The sequence below is a fragment of the Calypte anna genome, chromosome 2, assembly GCF_003957555.1.
Source record: "Calypte anna isolate BGI_N300 chromosome 2, bCalAnn1_v1.p, whole genome shotgun sequence".
Taxonomy (NCBI): domain Eukaryota; kingdom Metazoa; phylum Chordata; class Aves; order Apodiformes; family Trochilidae; genus Calypte; species Calypte anna.
The window spans coordinates 29,801,943-29,820,708 of record NC_044245.1 but is presented as its reverse complement, the minus strand read 5'-3'; the positions used below and the strand labels follow the sequence as shown (position 1 = coordinate 29,820,708).

Here is an 18,766-nt window from a genome sequence, read left to right as displayed (position 1 = left end):
AAAGAAGCAAGTTTCAGCTCAAGAGAATTTCTCAGCACAATCAGAAGCAAGGCACCTGATTACATCTTTGGCAAGCTATGTGAAACCCTTCCAACCAGAAAATTTCAAGTGGTACCTGAAAATGGTCCCAGTCACGCAAGTTAGTACTTCTTCAGCAGTTAGATGTCCTTTCTATTCCAGCATCCTCTAACCGTGATGACCAAATTCCTTGCTGTGGAAAAGTCTTTCCCTTCTTCCTTCCCAAACAAAAGAAAGAGGGGGAAAAGGGATGCCATAGGTGCAGATATATTCTTTAGAAGCAGCTCTCATCCACAGAAAGTGAAAAAGGTGGTTAACACTGAGCAGAGGGACAGCAGAGAGTGAGGCTGGACCACATGATTGTCAGAATCATCTTCATCTACTTGACCTGAAGCACACTTGCTAGCCCTGTGTATCCAACATAAAACTAAAGCTGCCTTTCCCGCTACATTTTAAAAGTCTGTTCTCATAACTCCACTGGACTACCATCATTTTCTTGGGCAGATATACTGATGCCCTGGATAACATCCAGCAGATGGATCTACAGCACATTTTTACATCTAGTAATCTATGTGCTATACACGCAAAGCAAACACTCAAGCTAGTTCAGCTTTCAAGTATCAATAAATAATTTTAAATTTCTTTTTTCACTCAAAGCTATGCTTTTGACCTTAGTCAAATTTTCAAGAAACTTAATACATAAATAGTCAACTTAATTCTGTTTTCATCTCCTCAAAATAGGGTTTATGTTTACACAGGCATAAATGCAAGCTGAGGTACCTAAGGAAAAAATCTTTTACTTGAAAAACACAAGAAATAATTTCTGAAGTATACTTGCTCAGTAACTTGAAGCGTGCAGAATGGACAGGGTTTCTAGGGCCTCACTAGCATTCAGGCAATCTTTAAATAGGCGTAAAGATAATTATGCAATCTAACAACAGCAGCAGGCTCCTATTCTCTGGTCAGCTACATGACACATTTTACAGCTATCAAGTTATGGAAGCTTTTCCTTTTTATAATAAATAGCTATTTTTTATGTGACAGGAGGCAGACACTGTACAGTGGTATCAATATTTCAGTTAAGATCTGGATTTACTTTCTTACACAGATGCAGAATTAGATTTTTTTACATTAGAGACAGTTCCTTTTATGTCATATAACTGTGTAGGTGTGACTGGTTTCTACATTTTCCATGATAACAAACTTTTAAAGAATTTCAACATATCTAAAGTCAAAAGACATCTAATGCAATCATTGCAAATGCTCCAAGTTAAACCGTGCTCTTTTCTTACTATGCTGCTGTAAATAACTTCTAGAAAATCTCTTTACAACTCAATTTAATTCGCAGTCAGATAAAAGCTAAAATGCCTCTCTAGAAACCAAAAATATTTATATAAGTAATGTCTCAAGAGGAGAGACAAAGTAATTAGCAAAGTAAACTTCAAACACAAAACCCACTGTGAACAGGTGTAAATGCTTTTTTAAAATGCTCTATTTCAACACATCAGAATAGTACATTTCTCACACAAGGACATGCAAGTCACGCATCTTCTAAGGGAGGCTATTCTCTTCCCCTGAAAACCAAGGTCAGACTCAAGGGGTTTTACTGACACTCCCCGTAAGAATTACATTTTGAAAGTGAATCCACTCCTCTGATGTGAATCTCAAGGATTGTGTTAGGTTTTTTTTTTCTTGTTTGGCTGTTTCATTTTTTTTTTTTTAATCACAATCTTAAAGAGACAAAATATTAGTACAATTTAAAAACAAACACCTTAAATCAAGCCATAGGATCCACTGATCTATCTTTTGACTACTAAAATAAATTCACACATTTTGAGATATTATAGTTTCTGAAGTGGTAAAGTTTTCAGTATTAGCTCACTGATGCACAATTACACTCCAACATCACCTACCACATCTATAAAACTAGACCCACTAAAAAGCACTAGAACCAATTAGATAAAAAAGTCAAAATTGAAGCAGCAATGTGGTATCATTTTAAGCTTCATACACCCTATCAATGACTCCTCAAATTTATTACAGTAATGTACAAAACTCAGAGCCTGTCTAGACTAGGAAAAATTAACTATTGATAAAAGACAGCCACAAGATGATCATGGTCCTCTTTAAACATATTGAGGATGGCTGGCAAGTTGATAAACAGGACAGGACTTGGGAGTAAAAAAAAGAAAAAAAAAAGAAAAAAAAAAGAAAAAAAAAAGAAAAAAAAAAGCCACGTACACTTACATGAAACTTCAGTAATCCTCTGAAGGCTCTTAAGGTCTTTCAGTACAGAAACGGGCTCTTACACTGACTGTGCAAGCGTGTGCTTGAAACAGAGAGCAAAGCTTCTCAACATACCAAGTAGTAACTCACAGACTACACACCAGGAGATGGCGCTAACAGAAGATGTTGAATAATCAGCCCCACCTGAAGAGAAGCTCTTTTCAGCAAGACCTTGACATCCCTCTGACTTCAGGTTCAACTCTTCCCCTCTGAAACCTCGTGACAATTTCTTCTTTAGGAGCACTGGACACTGATGTATTTCAACTTTTTTTTTTTTTCTCTGTAAGAGCAAAAAGGCATCTCCCTAGTAGAGGGAAAATGTGTAAGAACCCACTGCTGTCTGTTTCATCTTCCTTTCCACTCCACACAGATGCTTTCTTGGCATACATTTTCTTATCAGATGGCCTTCATACTCTTCCTGCTGAGCTGTCTTTCAGGCGACAGCAGCTGCCTACCAACATTAGAAGCAGCACATGAGGGTAAAATGCAGGTCTGTGTGTCTGATTCAGTGTGATCAAAATGGAACATTATGGACCCCAGGTATATAGATGTCTGATGTTCCAGCTGAAGCAACAATTCTATTACAGATTAGCAGAGGGAACATGTTTTCTGTCAGCTCAGACAACACTTAACTACATGGATAATGTAGACAATGTACTAGTCTGTTATTATTTTCTTCGTTTTTGAAACACAAACTACTGGAAACCACCACAATTTTTTATTTTTTTTTTTACTTTCTTTTTTCTTCTTTCTTTTTTTACACATCATTCAGTCTCTCACAGAATCAAAACTGTTACCTGGATGACAAGAGGAATATACACACTGCTGAGTTATTACAACAATAATTTTACACCATCTGAAAAATAGCTGAATAGCTGTACAACAACTTCCCAGACACCAAATTTCTTACATTAAACATGACAGACCAGTATTGATTCTGATGTTGTGCAAATACCAAACTTCATTCATTTGTCAAAGAAAAACAAATTTCAAGTTAATCAGCTACAGATTACATTCTCCTGGTTTTCTTCATTGTAATCATAGTGAAGATATACATTAAAAAGTAAAGAATTATTTTTATTCTCAAAAAACTTCTACAGCTACCAGAGCCAAAACAAACAGGGAATGGGGGGCGTGAAAACTACAGCAGTCATTAACACACACTTACGTGCAGTACAGAAAGTAATATTTCTATTTTTATCTTAACAGGAAAGTGGGAGACCATTATTAAGACAAAAAAGTTGACTACGAGTTCATCCTACAGCCTAATTAAATCACACAGTCCAACCATCCACCAAATTTTTTTAAATCATTTTAATGAGAAATCACATGAACTTTTGTAATCATGTTACAACGAATACATCAGAAAATACTTTGGGGGTTTTTTGGACACCACAGAAGCCAGTAGTGCTATAAAGTTCACTGTATAGAGTTCACCATATCAATTACCAAAGTCTTAACAGAGTTATTTAACCTGCTCAGAGCTGTGTTTTGACTCTGCCCAGCCACTAAATGCACCAGTCTACTTCAAGATAAAGATTCTTAGAAGAAATACAGTGGAAAGTTAAATATGAAAACTACAAATTTCTTACGGAAATGAAGTTTTCCATTGGGTATGTGTAGAATTCCTGTTATGGAGAAATACCTAACTATGGAGAATCAGTATTTTGAAGTGGAAGGTGCAGAGAGAAGATTCAGTCCTTCGTAAACTCAAAGAAATGCACTAGGGTTTGCACGGGGATCCTTTTGGTTCCTGTATCTATACGTCAGCCAGACTCCCAGAATCTGAAAACAAAACCCAAAGATATCATTAAGCAGAGGGCCACCACTCCTTCTTCCATCAGTTTTACAAAATTTATTTTAAACATCAAATCCTGACAACAAATTAACAGTACACAAGCTCAAGATATTTCACTACTGCTAAAACTGCACAACCACACACCAGCTTTCTTAATTAGAAAAAAGAATGCACCTTTGCAGAAAGAACTCACACCTCACCAGGCAACAGAGAGAAGAACAAAACAAAAAAGACAAAACTGTATTTGCAATGCAAAATACTTCCCACAGGCATGTCTACTGTTAAATATTCTTCTCCCTCCCCAAGTGATAAGTATCATAAACCTGTTTTTACTGTAACAATAAACAAATCCTCCAAATTGTTCCATTTTATAGTTACCACTTAACTATAAGGCTATTTTTCTAGTACATTTTCAAATCGTCTCGTTCCTCACAACCACATTCTCTCATCCCTGCAGCTTCAAATTTTCAGTAGAGAAATGGAGGGCAGATGTCAGAGCGATTCTGTTTAAGTTGCTGTATCTCTCCTGATGCTCTATTACCTACAAACCTTCTGGAAATTGCACTAAGCAGGAGGAGGAGGAGTATTTTCATATGCTCTACTGTGAGGTTATGAAAGACCTGCTCTGAGGATTTTTATCTACCGATCAATAAGGCAAGTATATTTATCATCTAGGTACTAAAGAAAAGAGATCAAAATACCCAGCATGAAACTGTATCTTCGCACCACAGAAGGTAGAAAGAAAACAAAATAATCACAGAACAAAAAAGGCCCAAAGACCAGTGATGCAGGAAGAACAGGGGAGAAAAGGTTAAGCAACGGCACCTTTACTCCTTTTGGAGAAAGGTAAATCTGAATAGCAAACTTTCTGTAAAAATGAAACTTTACAGCACCACATCTTTACATGGTACCTAGCTGTAGTTTGTAGTCTAAACAAAATCAAGTTGCAAGAACTCCCAGTGGTGAATAGAGCCAAGTTGTCATTTTGGCAGATAGTCTGGAAATCCGACAGTCTGGAAAAATTTGACTCTCAAGATAGTACTGAGAGTTCCTATAACAAACCCCCTAAAATTAACTGCTTCACAAAATAAAGCCTTGAAAGTGGGGAAAAAGCAATCCATTTTCTAACCTCCTACTCACCTCTGTGAAACTGAAGAAGAGTCCAATGCCTCCAACAAATCTCAACACCATTCCAGAATATTCTTCAATTATCGGTGCACATGGTTGACACTGGCGAGTTCTGAAACAATCCTGTAGCAGTAACAAAAAAACTGAATTCCACTTTCTGATGACACTTCATTGATTGCAAGCATCTAGTTAGCTCTGTAAAAGACTGCCAGCTATGGACAAAACTCTAAGCAGCTTCAAGAGACTCCACAAAAGCACATACATACTTATATGTAATGGAGTACAACCTTTGCAGGGTGTTTTGTGATTACATCTCCAATAATTTAATAGAAGAGCTTGGTATCATTTTAACAACTATCTTACACATTTGTTAACAAACTGCTTTCTGCACTAAAAACAGTCATACATTTTTGAAAAACACAGAGAAAGTTATTTTTCACATGTGAAGAACTTACAGAGGAACAGGCTTCATTTGGATCAAAAACTCTGAATCCACAACAATTCAGATTTCTCTCAATATCTGTTCTTGCATTTTTAGTGTTATTCCATCCCACCTCTAGTAGTTGACTCTAGAAGGCATAAGCAAATAGATGTAATTGTTATGCATTTCACTGGAAACCAATATACTAGGCCAAGTTAATGATTCTATAACTGTTCTATAACTAAAATGTTCAGATCTTGAAGTCTAACAGGATAATACACTGAAGAATGACTTTAATGTTCCAACAGCCTGTGTAGCTAATGGAACAGCAGCACCTGCAAGCAGCAGTGCATTTAAGGTTATAATTAACGTCGTCTTTTTTCCTAAACTCATCAAGAACACTAAGAATAGGACATACAGCTAATCTAACCAGGACTGCTCAGACTTTAAACAAAAAGTGTGCTTTCATGTAACAGCTGATTATTTAGTCACTACCCTTGCCTGGTTCTTATGCTGTAAGAATTAGTCTCCATAGCCCATGGAGCTGGTGTTACATTCACACTTAAGGGTCACCTCTATTCATAATGTAGTTATGACCTTTTCAGTTACACAAGAACAATTCAGTGGCTTTATCACCTTTACATTAGGATTACTCTAGAATTCACCAGATTATTTGGGATTGCTGAATAGATGATATAGTCAAGATGGCAGGTTGCTAAACTTGTGACCACAATACCAGACAGGAATCTTAAAAACAAAACAAACATAAAAACAAAAAAACCTGAAGGTTTTGCTTTAGAACCCAAATGTATTTATTTCTAGCTACCAACCCCAAGTACTGCTAAGTCAAAAAAAAACTTTTCATACCTGCTGTTCCTTGTTCAGAGCCAGACAGGCACAGGAAACAGAAAACTGGACAATAAAGACTAGAAAAAGAATAATCATGTACTGGAAATAGTAGTTAAGGATACACTTTCATATTAATTTTCCTTTTATAACACATGCCTAATGGCATTCTTTATTTCACTGAATAACAGTAAATCCTTTACAACAAAAGAACTACAGAAGTAAACTGATTAGATGTGGAAAGGATCACCCAAACAATGTTCCCAGAACTCAGTCACAATATATTATTTCTATTTGGCTACTACTGTACATAGCTGGTCTTTACAGGCTAGTTGTTTATTGCCTGGCAAGACAACATGAGTGAAGAGCTTAATATAAGGAGTGTTGAGAGAGAAAAATCTACAATTTCTCCATCTTTGGGGACTCATGTTATCATGACACTGCTCTTAAAACTGTTGTGAAGAAAATACTTTTCTGGATACCGCATTTCAGAAATTTTTTTTTTGATGCCATAGTTTTCTAATTAATTAGAAAATATAACCTTAGCCTAAATGTTTTAAAAAGTGAGAACTGCTTCTGGAATGGAATCTCATATACTTTTATACTAATGCATCTGAAACCACTATATAACAAAAAGAACAAACTTTGATAATAAAGTTCACATATTGAGAGTTGACACCATCTTCACAATCTGGCTGCTGTGTACAGAGGTGTCTACTTATTCATAGATGGCAACAAGAAAAATAAGAATTTTATCTGACGAGTTTCTTTTCTCATCCAAATAGATCAATTTTCTTATGCAAGGCAGCACCACAGACTGCTTACAGCATGTCACTGAAGATAAAGAGGCAGCAAAGCACACAGGGAAGGCCTGTGCTCATTTCTAGTGTGGGTTCACACTGAAAGACTTGGTATGAAGAAGTGCTTCTTGAGAAGCCTGTATTACCCACAATGCAAACCCCTGCCAGCCACAACCAGCTTGCTGCCTGGAAGTATCACCTTTCTCTACTGTTAAACATTAATAGTTCACATACTATGGCTTGGTGTATACTTAGCACACAGCAAGAGGCACCTGTGATGCAGTGACCCAAACTGTATAAAGTTCTCCAAAAATTAAAATATAATAATTTTTAAAAAGAGAAGACATGAACACTTCTGTCTTAGAGGACAAACAAGGGAGAAAAAAGGAAGCTGGAATAAAGTTAAATGGGAAGGAAGCCTAATTCAGACTGCACTTGACGAAAATAATATTGTGAATTCCTGTTCTGTTTCCCCAGCACTTCCCACATCTTCCTCAGCTGACAGGTTCTTCACATGGCTGAACCAAGCTGTGACACATGGAACCCATTTGAAGGATACAAAGAATAGCAAGACTTGATGATGTTTCACTGCACCAATCAATCCGACTAAGGCAATAATGAAGAGGAAGATTCCTACAGCAATTACCACTCCAACAACTCTGAAACTACAGATGAGGCCAAAGCCGATTCCCCATGCCGCTATTCCAATCAGCAGCAGGCTTACCAGCTGGAGAGAAGAGAAAACAAGTTAGTTTGCATATTAAAAGACACCTACACACAGCTGCATTCTTTACATTCAAGTTGTTATTAAAAAGGTGATCTTTTTCGTGCAGAGAAGAAGGACAACCCTAAATAAATCCGCCACTTCATTGAAGAGGTAACCTCAGCTCTAGATGTTTTAAGGCATGCATGTCCTTCAACACTGTTAATGTGGAGCTGCTACAACTTAAGCCACAAGTCAAGCCACATTATCTGTAACTACTAGAAACACTGTAGTGTATAACAGAATTCATAAATAAGCTAAAATCATAGCCTTTAATTCACAGAATTGAAGAAGAATTAAAATTCCAGATGTCTTCTGAAACACAGGCACTGTATTTTAAAGAAAATACAGCTCTGAACACATAAAAAAAGCACACTTTGCCAAAATTTACTGTAACCAGGAATATAGCTGTATTAATTCATAGAAAAGCTTCTTTGTAATTGATGATATAACAGTTAACAAGGTGGGAAAAAAAATACTTTTTAGATCTCTATCTCAAGGACTTTGTATGGTCAAACAATAAAGGTGCCTGTCTCTGCTGCGTTACTTCTGCAATAAAACAGCTTTACTATGAAGTCGATCCTCTTTCAATATCCAAAACTGTTATGCAGTTTCCTTCCTTTTAAAGATGGTATTCAGGGAAAGCAGGCAAAATCTATCCCACTGAGCTTACAGGGATTTATTGTTTATATGGACAGGAAGCTCCAGCCTTTCCTGTTTCCACACCAAAAACACAGAAAAAAAAACCCAAAAAACAACATGAAAAGGCACAGAGAAATCTGTAAGGAGATACAGCAGGAGGGAAGATGCTGACAAAGCCAACCCAGACGTCCCATGCACAAGATGCCTAATACTCTAATTTGAAACAGTGAGACCTATCTGTCCATTTTGTTCTCTTAACACCAATTTAACATTCAAGTTTTAACTCTCCAAAACTCTTGATCTCAAAAAAATTATCTAGAGTTGTATCATTATTTAAAACCAACAAACAAACAAACCCCACAACAACAAAACCAAACCCTACAGTGCTTGGTCCACTCCAACTACTTGGCTTTATTTGACAACAAATACAAGAAATACTCACTCACCACTTTTATATTCAAACAACACTTATAAGGTTTTACCACTTATCCAGAGGGGTAGGAAAAAAAACAAGGGCATTTCCAATTTATAATTTCAGAATACCTACCCTGCAGCAAGGCATTTTTGTTGGTTTTAATACCTAATCTATTTTTTTTCAACTTAATTACCTTTGTTGAAGACTGACCAACGTAATGCTGCTTTTGAAACCTGAAAATCCAAGATAACATCAAGAAAGCTAGTAAAAAAACACAGTGATGCTCATCAAGATCAGAATGCATTGGGTGGGGTTTTTTGCGCGTGTTCACACAGGAACACATTTCAAAAAACATTTTTACCAAAAAAATAGTAATCCACATGAGAAATCTAAGAGAACCCACAGGAAGATACTTGTCATGCCTACCTCTCTCAACACATGAAGAGACAAAAGAATGGTATAAAATTCAAAGGAATTGTTCAATACCAGTAGAGTTTAGGATAATTCACATTTATATTTCAAACAAAAAGCGTTAATCCCCATGCTCAGTTAAAACCAAAACACCAAGCCAAGATGTCATGAATCTGAATTACAGGGAGAGGGGAAGAAAAAAAATAAAGCAAAACAAAGCCTTGGCTCTGCCAGAGACAGATTTTCTGCATGCATGCTGCACAAGGCTCAGAACTTCCTAATGTTATGATACTAAAAATCAGCCTTGGTAATCATACAGTAAAGTGGAAGACCTACCTGTTCTGATCAATGCTCATTCATTTTATTTCACTGTCTCACACCACTGCAAAGATTTATTTTTCTATGTAGGCAACAGAACTGAAAAGAAGTCGCATAATACAATTTCCCATCAGAAGCTCTGGCTGATGTCCCATAATATGCATCAACTTCTAAGCACTGTACTCAAATTGCTACTACACAGACTTTCAAATTGTTATCTCATAAAAAAAAAAATCTCAAAGGCAATGTCAAATTTCAGTTTATTTCATAGAGAAACACAGAAGAAACTTTGGTCCTAACGATCTTCACCAATACTTCCTTCTTCTGCCTGAGCTATGATTGCAAATCTTTATTTTCACCAATCTGTCTCCAGGATACCAAGACTCTCTCAGCTCTCTGCTCATTTAATAAGAGATCTAAAACAATTAGATGGTATTAGTTTAAAAGTATCAAAATCAAAAGAAAAGACCTGAACAAAATCTGTGCCTAAAACACCTACTAGAGAAAGACAGTGAGGGAGCTGCAGGATCCCAGTTATTTCTTACTGCTGGTACTAAAAGGTACTACCACAATGCTCCAGCCCAAAAAGCTTTCCTCACAGAAAGTCACACACAGACTCTAAAACTGCTATGGTTTTCAAGAGGAAGAAAAGCCACTGGCTTTTAAACCCATTCTTGAATCCCAGATATTTCAGCAATCAGGTGACTGGGTTTGAACAATATGACAACATAAAATCATTCAGTTTCTCTTTTGATCACATTCTAGTTTTAGCACCACCAGACTCATTTGCAAGTTTTACTTCCATAATACCAAGCCTTTTTTCACATGACAAAGTTGTTCATTGACTAATTCCTCAAAACATCTTGAAATTCAGTGTGATCACAATCCATGCTACTGGCTCTGGCTGGCAAGCCGTGTAAAAATGCTGTATCCAGTCAGGCAGATAGATGATTGGGCTCAAACTTAAGTACTGGACACTTAAAATAGTGGAAAACTAACTTCATGTTTCATTCCAGAAACAACTTTAGTATTACGTTCCTGAGGTCTCTGCATGAGGACTGAAAGATGAAATTATGGTTATTTCTTAATTTTCAGGTTTGGATTAGACTATCTGAATGTTGACAAATACAAATATATATACACATAAATATGGCTTTCTAGCAATATGATGTGAAAAACTAGAATAAATACACACTACTACAAACTGGAAAAATAACTTTATATGGGGCTTCTTATAACATCATATTTTATTTTATTGAAATCACTTTTCACAGCACAGAACTGCCCCAAAGGAAACAGCATCATCCTTGAAAGACTGAAGTCCATGTGAAACTCCATTCTACCTGCATGAGTTCTAGACTTGGCTACTAACATTTCAAGTACCTGTTTGATAAATCTGCCATAAATATATGAAATCACAGTACATTTTTCGGTGATAAGGAGTGATCCTGTTTCCCACACTTGTCTCAATAGTAAGCTGAAAAGGTCTATGTTGGAGAAATGGCCTGTTAGACTGTATGACAGCACACTGGACTGATGAGCTTAATGGGTGGTGGGAAGACACCAGAACAGGATGCCCAAGGAAGCTGTGGATGGTTAAGAAGTGTTGAATGCCAGGGTGGATGGGGCTTGGAGCAACCTGCTCTAGTAGGAGGTATCCCTGTCTATGTTGGAAGTTGAAACTACATGATGTTTAAGCTCCCTTCCAACCCAAACCATTCTGTGATGGCTCATCATCCACCTGGTAGCAGGTTAATGAGTGCCACAAAGGCTGATACTGGGCCAATACTATAGTGTATTTCATCAACAACCTGTGTAACAGAAAACAGAATGAATCCTCAAAAAATTTTGGATGTTACTAAACAAGAAAGAGCAATTGACTATCCAAACAGATATTAAACTCAGATGGACAAGCTTGACAAATAAGGCTTCCAAAAGGAACCCCATGGAGTGCAAAATTCTGCTTGTGGGGTACATCAGTGGGGACTGGGAACAGTCTGGTTGAACAACAGTCTGAGAGAGACCTGAGGACCACGCTGGTTGCTAAGCAGAAAGTGAGCCAAGAGCCTGCTCTCAGTGCAAGGAGGGAAAGCCAAGAGGAGTGCAATCAAAGGAAACTCAATGCTTGTGAAACTGCACCTCACCTCTAATACTGTGTCCTATTTCAAGCCCTCCCCAGAATAAAAAGGAATTTGAGAACCTGCAAAGAGTTACCAAAAAGGCCTCAAGCCTTGAAGATTATGTTTGGGAAGCAGGTGATGAAGTTTGTTTAGGCTGACAGAAGACGCCTAGGGACAATCTAATAGCAACTGAAGCTGAAGGAGCATTAAGAAAACAATGGAATCAAACCTCAATACTGACAGACAACAGAACGGGATAAAAACAGAAGTAATGGCTTGGAAGGTTCAGACTAGACATTAAAAAGAACATCTGCAAGGTGGTTTGGAATAGTATTCAGGTCATAATTTTTCTTCTAAGAGGTTTTCAAGACTCAGTAGACAAAGCCACAGCTGGCAAACAAGTGTTATTCACAATCTTGCTCTGAGCAGGAGCTTAGACAGGTGAGCTCCAAAAGTCCCTTCCAACCAAAATTCACACACACCACCAGGTCTTTCACCATGGAAACTTTGTCAGTCTCCACAACAAAAAAAACCAAAGCTTTAACTGGCAGATAAGGGACAGATTTAGAACTTACCAAGGACTCTTCTGTACCATCTACCTCATGAAGTGACTACCACCAGTGTAACCAACAAAAACTGTACCAACAAAACACCTTCTTACAAGCAGCTGAGAAGGTCTCTCTTAATACAAGAGCAATGAATGACTCCTCAGAAGTACTCACAGAGCTTCGAGAACTCAAGTCTTGTTCTCAGAAGTGGTTTTAAAAGTCTCAATTCACTTACAGCTTGTTTACACAGAAAGTCAACAGGTACTAAGAGCAAAAGAATTTATTACAATCTCCAAGCTGGAGCTATCCATCTCACAGAAAGATGCTGTCCACAAATCAGAAAAGCAACACAGCCATGGGAACTGTGTGCCTGTATGGAGGTGACAGTATTTTAAATTTAATATCCTCCTTTACTATATACTATCTTCTCCATCAACACCAATTCTAGCGAGCCTTTTAAAAAGCAAACATGGGTTTAGCAAAATACACTATATAAACTCATAAATTTCAAGTGGTTTACTGGAACAAACCTATAGGCAGAATAAATTCTAAGTGAAGATCAGTAGTTTTCACTATGAAATTGAGTACTTTTTGTAGGAAGACAAAAAAAAAATAAAAATCCTGCATATTGCCAATAGATAACTCGTTACTCCAACGTCCAGTTTTCCTCTCTAGGAAAGATTTCAGGAGTTGCACAAGACCAGTGGAATCAGCCTTCACTTTAAGTGACTTCCATTTTATTTGTTTTTTACATATACATACACACAACTGAATTTCAGAAATGTTTCAAAAATAATGATTTCTAGAAAAAGATTTTCTTTGTCACAGAAGTGATCACATTCTCCAGTTAACTTATTAACACAATGAAAGCATTACCCTTTACAGTATTCGTTGGAGTTTTCTTTCCCCTTACTGCTGTATAAACTATTGCTTCTACAAAGGAAAAAAAAAACCCAACCAAAAACCTCAACTCCTGAAGTGCTCTGTTCTTTAAATATACATTCTCCTGTGCACATAGCTGCTCATTCCCCTTGCTATTGTACTGGAAATACATGTTTCTCTTCACACTTGCTCCTTGTGTACTTATCCACAAGCTTACAGTCTACATCACAAAAATAAACCAAGATACCAACACATTATTTCTTTAGACAACATCACTAAGAAACCAGTCAAATGCCAAAACCAGCTACTTCTTTCCTAACAGCAAGCCATAATCAAATCTGCTGTTTTGACTAACTAGCAACTTTTCAGCATTTCAACTAGCACAGACAGCTTGCAAGGACTAAGTCATACACAGACATCAGTGTTCTCAGTATTTTCTTGTAGCCTCAGCCCAAAAAGGAGTTAGTAAAGACTGCATTTAAAGAAATACAGCCTTGACATTCCCAGGTGGAGTTTACATAGCATTTACATTGTTATCAGCAAAGAAAATATTTACAGAATACCTGTCAGGATGGATATGGAGCAGGAACTGAAACCAGACAGGTTACACCTATGATGAAGCTAGGAATCATCTGCACCACTAGGATGGCTGAAAATATCATGATATGCCATGCCTCATATAGCCTCCTTCTTCTGTGCCCTGTCATTCTCTATTTCTTTTGCTAACCACACACAAGTCTGCTTTCCTAGCCTGAAATGCCACTATGCACTCTGTGTGAGACAAGTGAAAACAGAAACAAAAAAAACAAACACCTGGATCTGGTCTACAGACCCACCACGTCTCTATTCTGACCTGCTACCACAAACCTCTGTCACTTTGGCTATGACACACAGCATAGCTGATGGCATTCCCAATCACCGACCAGAAGTCTTAAAGCACTCATTTTTGCAGTAGTCACTCTTCTGTCTTCTCAAGCACAAGCATACAAAGCTTACCAAAAAGCCAATGCAAACAAAAAAGACTAAATTGACATGGCCAATATTAACCTTCCCTGCAACATACTACCTGGGAGCTTCTGTACCATTTTATTTACACATCAAGGCTCAATAGCACAGCTTACACTGCTATCTTCAAAATGTTCTTAGGAATGATAGGAATGGCTCCAAGGCAACCTGTCCCATCTTCTGAACATCTAGTTAGGAGGATGAGCTAAACAAGCCTAGCACAGACTGGGGCTGGGGCAAGCTCTTGAGGCCGCAATCCTAAATGTTGACCATAGACAGTAAAGACACAACAAACAAATTTTAAAATTTTAAAAATAATAAAAAAAACCAAAAAACAACAAGCCCACAAACCAGACCACAAAAACAAAACAACAAACAAACCCCCACAAAAAAAACAAAACCAACCAACCAAACAAAAAAACCAGAAACCAAACATACCACAAAAACCTAAAAACCCTTTAAATACAAGATATTGGAAAGTGATGCAAAACCCAGGCCAGTCTAGAAAACAAGAAAGCAAAGTAAAATATTTTTATGGAAGCAGTTACTAGTATGGCAACATGGATGTTCATGTGGAATAATTGTGCTACCAAGATATGCACACTTTTAATGGTAAAGTTACCATTCTGTTTCACTTTGAATCACATGGCCACTCCATGTTTAAGAAAAAATGAAAGTCTGCTTATGAAAACAGAGGCAAGATGTTTACATACTGGCAACAAATAGTTCATGCCTCCTGATGCAGCAGTAATTAAGTAGGTGCTTGGGTGACAAAAATAGCAGACACCATCCAAATGAATTGTTTGATGGGGTTTTATTATTATTTAATTATTTACTCTTGTGGCCCATCTATCCCTTCAATCTGTTATCACTAGACAGGACTTAAGAACTTCCCTTTCCTTTCTGACAATCTGATCTGAAACAAGATAGCAACTGTTCACACTTCAACACAATTACTCAAGATGTCCTTGAATGGAACAACACCTAAGAAAATCCTTGTCTAGCTAAAGTGAGCAACTATTTGTGGAGCCAGCATCTAAGATTCTCATATCTGGAAATTTATAAGTCTTCTGTTACATACATATCCGTACATTTGGCTGAACCTTGTGGACAGGCATTTTCAACCATTTGTGTGTTTTTGCCATTCGATTGGAAATGTAAATATGATTGAATAATAAAGACAAAGCTGGCCACTTACCCAAAACTAGTATTTTAAAGGTCCTTGTATGCAGACAATTTTTCCATGTAAGACTTTCTTCCAGAAATAAACATCATTATATACAACCTTAGTCAACAGCAGTCTCTACTGCTCCAATACCCACAAGAAACCATACTGAAGTGAGCAATATTCGGAAGAGATGACAGAATTACTCATAAATTTAAAAGTAGAATCAAGGTCTAAGGACATTAACTTAGCCCAGAGAAGTACTTTAAAGTCACCAGCAAAGTACCATCTTAAAAGAATGTTAGATGAGCAAGCACATTAGTGAGTGTCTGGCTTTATATTGCTTCTTAGCCCCACTTCCCCTTTCCAACCATTTATTACTGTGAATTAACACTAGTTAAAAATATGAAGATTAAGTTCTTTCTCTGGTTGTCTTCTGAATTTTTTTCCAGCTGGGACAAAAATAAGCATAATATTCATTGTGTTGCTGTAACCCAAGTCCTGTATTCTCAAGTTTTTGTCTGGCCAAGGAAGAGAGAACCCCCCACATTTTGCTAAATAAACTACCAGGCCAACTGAACATCTTAAGGGTTATTACCAAAACTTCCAGTTTCTACAATTCAAAGAATTCCTTCCCTTCAGCAAAAAACATGCGTTCTGCATTGGTCAGATGAAAGAACACACAAAGTAAACCCACAAAGTAAATTAATAGTAATCATAGAATCACAGAATTTTCAGGGTTGGAAGGGACCTTCAAGACCATATAGTTCCAATCCTCTGCCATGGGCAGGGACACCTCCCACTAGATCAGGTTGCTCAGAGCCCCATCCAGCCTAGCCTTAAAGATTTTCCAAGGATGGGGCTTGCCCACCTCTCTGGGACCAGTAAGACCAGTGTCTTACCACTCTCATGGTGAAGAACTTCTTCCTAACACCTAATCTAAATCTACCCTTCTCTACTTTGAATCCATTCAAAGTCCTAGTCCTATCACTACCTAGTCCTATCACTACTTGATATCCTAAAAAGTCCCTCACCAGCTTTCTTGTAGGCTCCCTTCAGATAGGAAGGCTACAATGAGGTCTCCTCAGAGCCTTCTCCTCTCCAGACTGAATAACCCCAACTCTATCAGGCTGTCTTCATAGGAGAAGTGCTCCAGCCCCCTGATCATCCTTGTGGCCCTTCTCTGGACACCATACTCCAGCATGCACATGTCTTTCTTGTAATAGGACTATTCTACTCGAAGAGACATCAAAGCAAGATTAAGGGCATAGGTACATCATACAGGTATCACAAGCAGAACTAACAGAGGTCTCAGAACTCAACCCACTCTTGCTGAGGCCAAATATGCCCCCTTACACCTGGTTAATACATGGCTGTGGGAATAACTGATGGTGTCTTCAGAAAAAAACTTACACCTGCTGTCCCACATAACATAAGATTTGTGCTTCTATTCTTAGAAAGATACAGATTTCTCTTGTTCTTTTTTAACTCAAAAATAATTAGTAATAAATTACAACAAAAAGTCTTGCATTAACCTCTAGTTTACTGAAGAGAGAAATCGGGATGGGACCATTCCCCTATAAACCATCTGTTTATCCCCTATATAAACCATCTGTTGGGATGAAGCAGTCCCACAAAAAGCTGGCAAAGATGATCATTCCAGGTTTCCATTTTGCAAGCTCCTCCAAGGAAGCATGCACAATAGCACAGCCTCTCCTATACGTAAGCTTTTGTTCTGCTGTGTTCTGAGGAAACAAGGGTCACCTCGTACACCAAAGAATGTAATTGCAAACAACAGCGGTTTCAGCACAGGCACTTCTATATCCATTCCCGCTCCGTCCTCGTGATTGCCATCAGGTCCCCAGCTAAGAGAACTGTTTGTTCTGATGAGCAGCACTAGACCTGTTTGTTCTCCTGTCTCACCTTCAGTCGAGATCAGGCAGTACTTGTCAGAAAAGCACTGATACAGCTGCCTGCAAGCACTGGCAATTTCAGTCTTTTGAAAGTGATCCCCAAGCAATGTTGTTAATATGAGGAGAGGATATCCTCTCCACAAGTGCCGTGAGAGGAAGCCATTATACACAGTCCTGTTTCTTGCTATTTCTGTGTCATTTCAAAATAGGCAACGGGAAAAAAAATCCTCAACTGGAGCCATTAGTGTTCTGTTGGAAACAGGTCCCCCATCTTGCCCAGACAAAAGGCCCTGCCTGGAGCTCCCCAGCAATTCAGTTATTTCAGTTTAGCATAATGCTTTCCCCTGCCTTCACACATGCTCCCACCGCCCTGAACCAGCCAGAATTCGTATCTCTTATGGTCCCTCTCTGAGGAGAGCAGGGCAGACCCCTCGCCAGGAGGCTGGCGGCCGCACTAAAGCACCTCCTTTCCCCCCCCCCTCTCCAACGCACTTTGGTCTGTAGAGTCCTGTAAGGCCCAATACACCGGCACGGCACTTCTCACCCCCCGAACGGCCCTTATCTAGGTGCTGCTTCTTGGCTGACGAGTAACAGAATAAACCCTCTCACGCCTGGCTTGGCGCAGCGATCTTTCCAGAAAGCAAAAAAGGGCACGGCCGAGCCAAGCTGAACCTCCTTTAAACCATGGGACAGACCACCCCCCAGCCCAGGCCAGCTGGGCCGGGCCCGCAGAGGAGGAGACACCCGCAAGAGATGAGACACCCCCGCTCCGGACCGGCAGCGCTCCCGGAGCGCCCTGGATTTTGATCCCTGGGAGCCACGTCCCCGCCGTGACAAAGCTCGACCTGACGGGTGCCACCCTCCCCGCAGCAGGAGGCCGCGATCGAACGGCGGCAGCGGCTTGGATACCCCCCCGACTCCGCCGCACCGGCCCGCCGTAGAAGAGGCCGCCTCAGGCCGCAGTTGAGCCCCTCCACCTCCCCACCCTACCGGGCGGCGGAACCCGCAAGGCAAGGGAGACCCCGCAGGGCAGCCTGCGCCCCTCCCGCCGCCTCTCCACAGCACGGCGGCCACGCACCGTATAGAGCAGGTTGAGGGCGCAGAGGCAGTTCCTGGCGCAGGCGAAGCCTCCGAACACCATCGCGCTGCTACCACCGCTACAGCTACAGCCGCCGCCACCGAGGAACCGCGCAGCAGGAGGCCCCGGCTGGCGCCGCCCCGCCCCGCCCCCCGCCGGCGGGCGCGGCTGCAGCAGGTGAGCGGCGCCCACCGCTCGGTGCCGCGGCC

General features: G+C 39.3%; 1 protein-coding gene across 1 annotated transcript; it reads right to left on the bottom strand.

The window, feature by feature from the left end:
* Positions 1–3,025: 3,025 nt before the first annotated feature.
* On the bottom strand, positions 3,026–18,717 carry TSPAN13 (tetraspanin 13). Its single transcript, XM_030445908.1, has 6 exons — positions 18,558–18,717; positions 7,857–8,024; positions 6,519–6,599; positions 5,686–5,799; positions 5,243–5,353; positions 3,026–4,089 (listed from the first exon to the last, which is right to left on the bottom strand). The coding sequence occupies exons 1-6, from the start codon at positions 18,618–18,620 to the stop codon at positions 4,015–4,017; spliced, it is 612 nt and encodes a 203-aa protein (XP_030301768.1). The 5' UTR covers positions 18,621–18,717; the 3' UTR covers positions 3,026–4,014.
* Between the last annotated feature and the right edge of the window lie 49 nt (positions 18,718–18,766).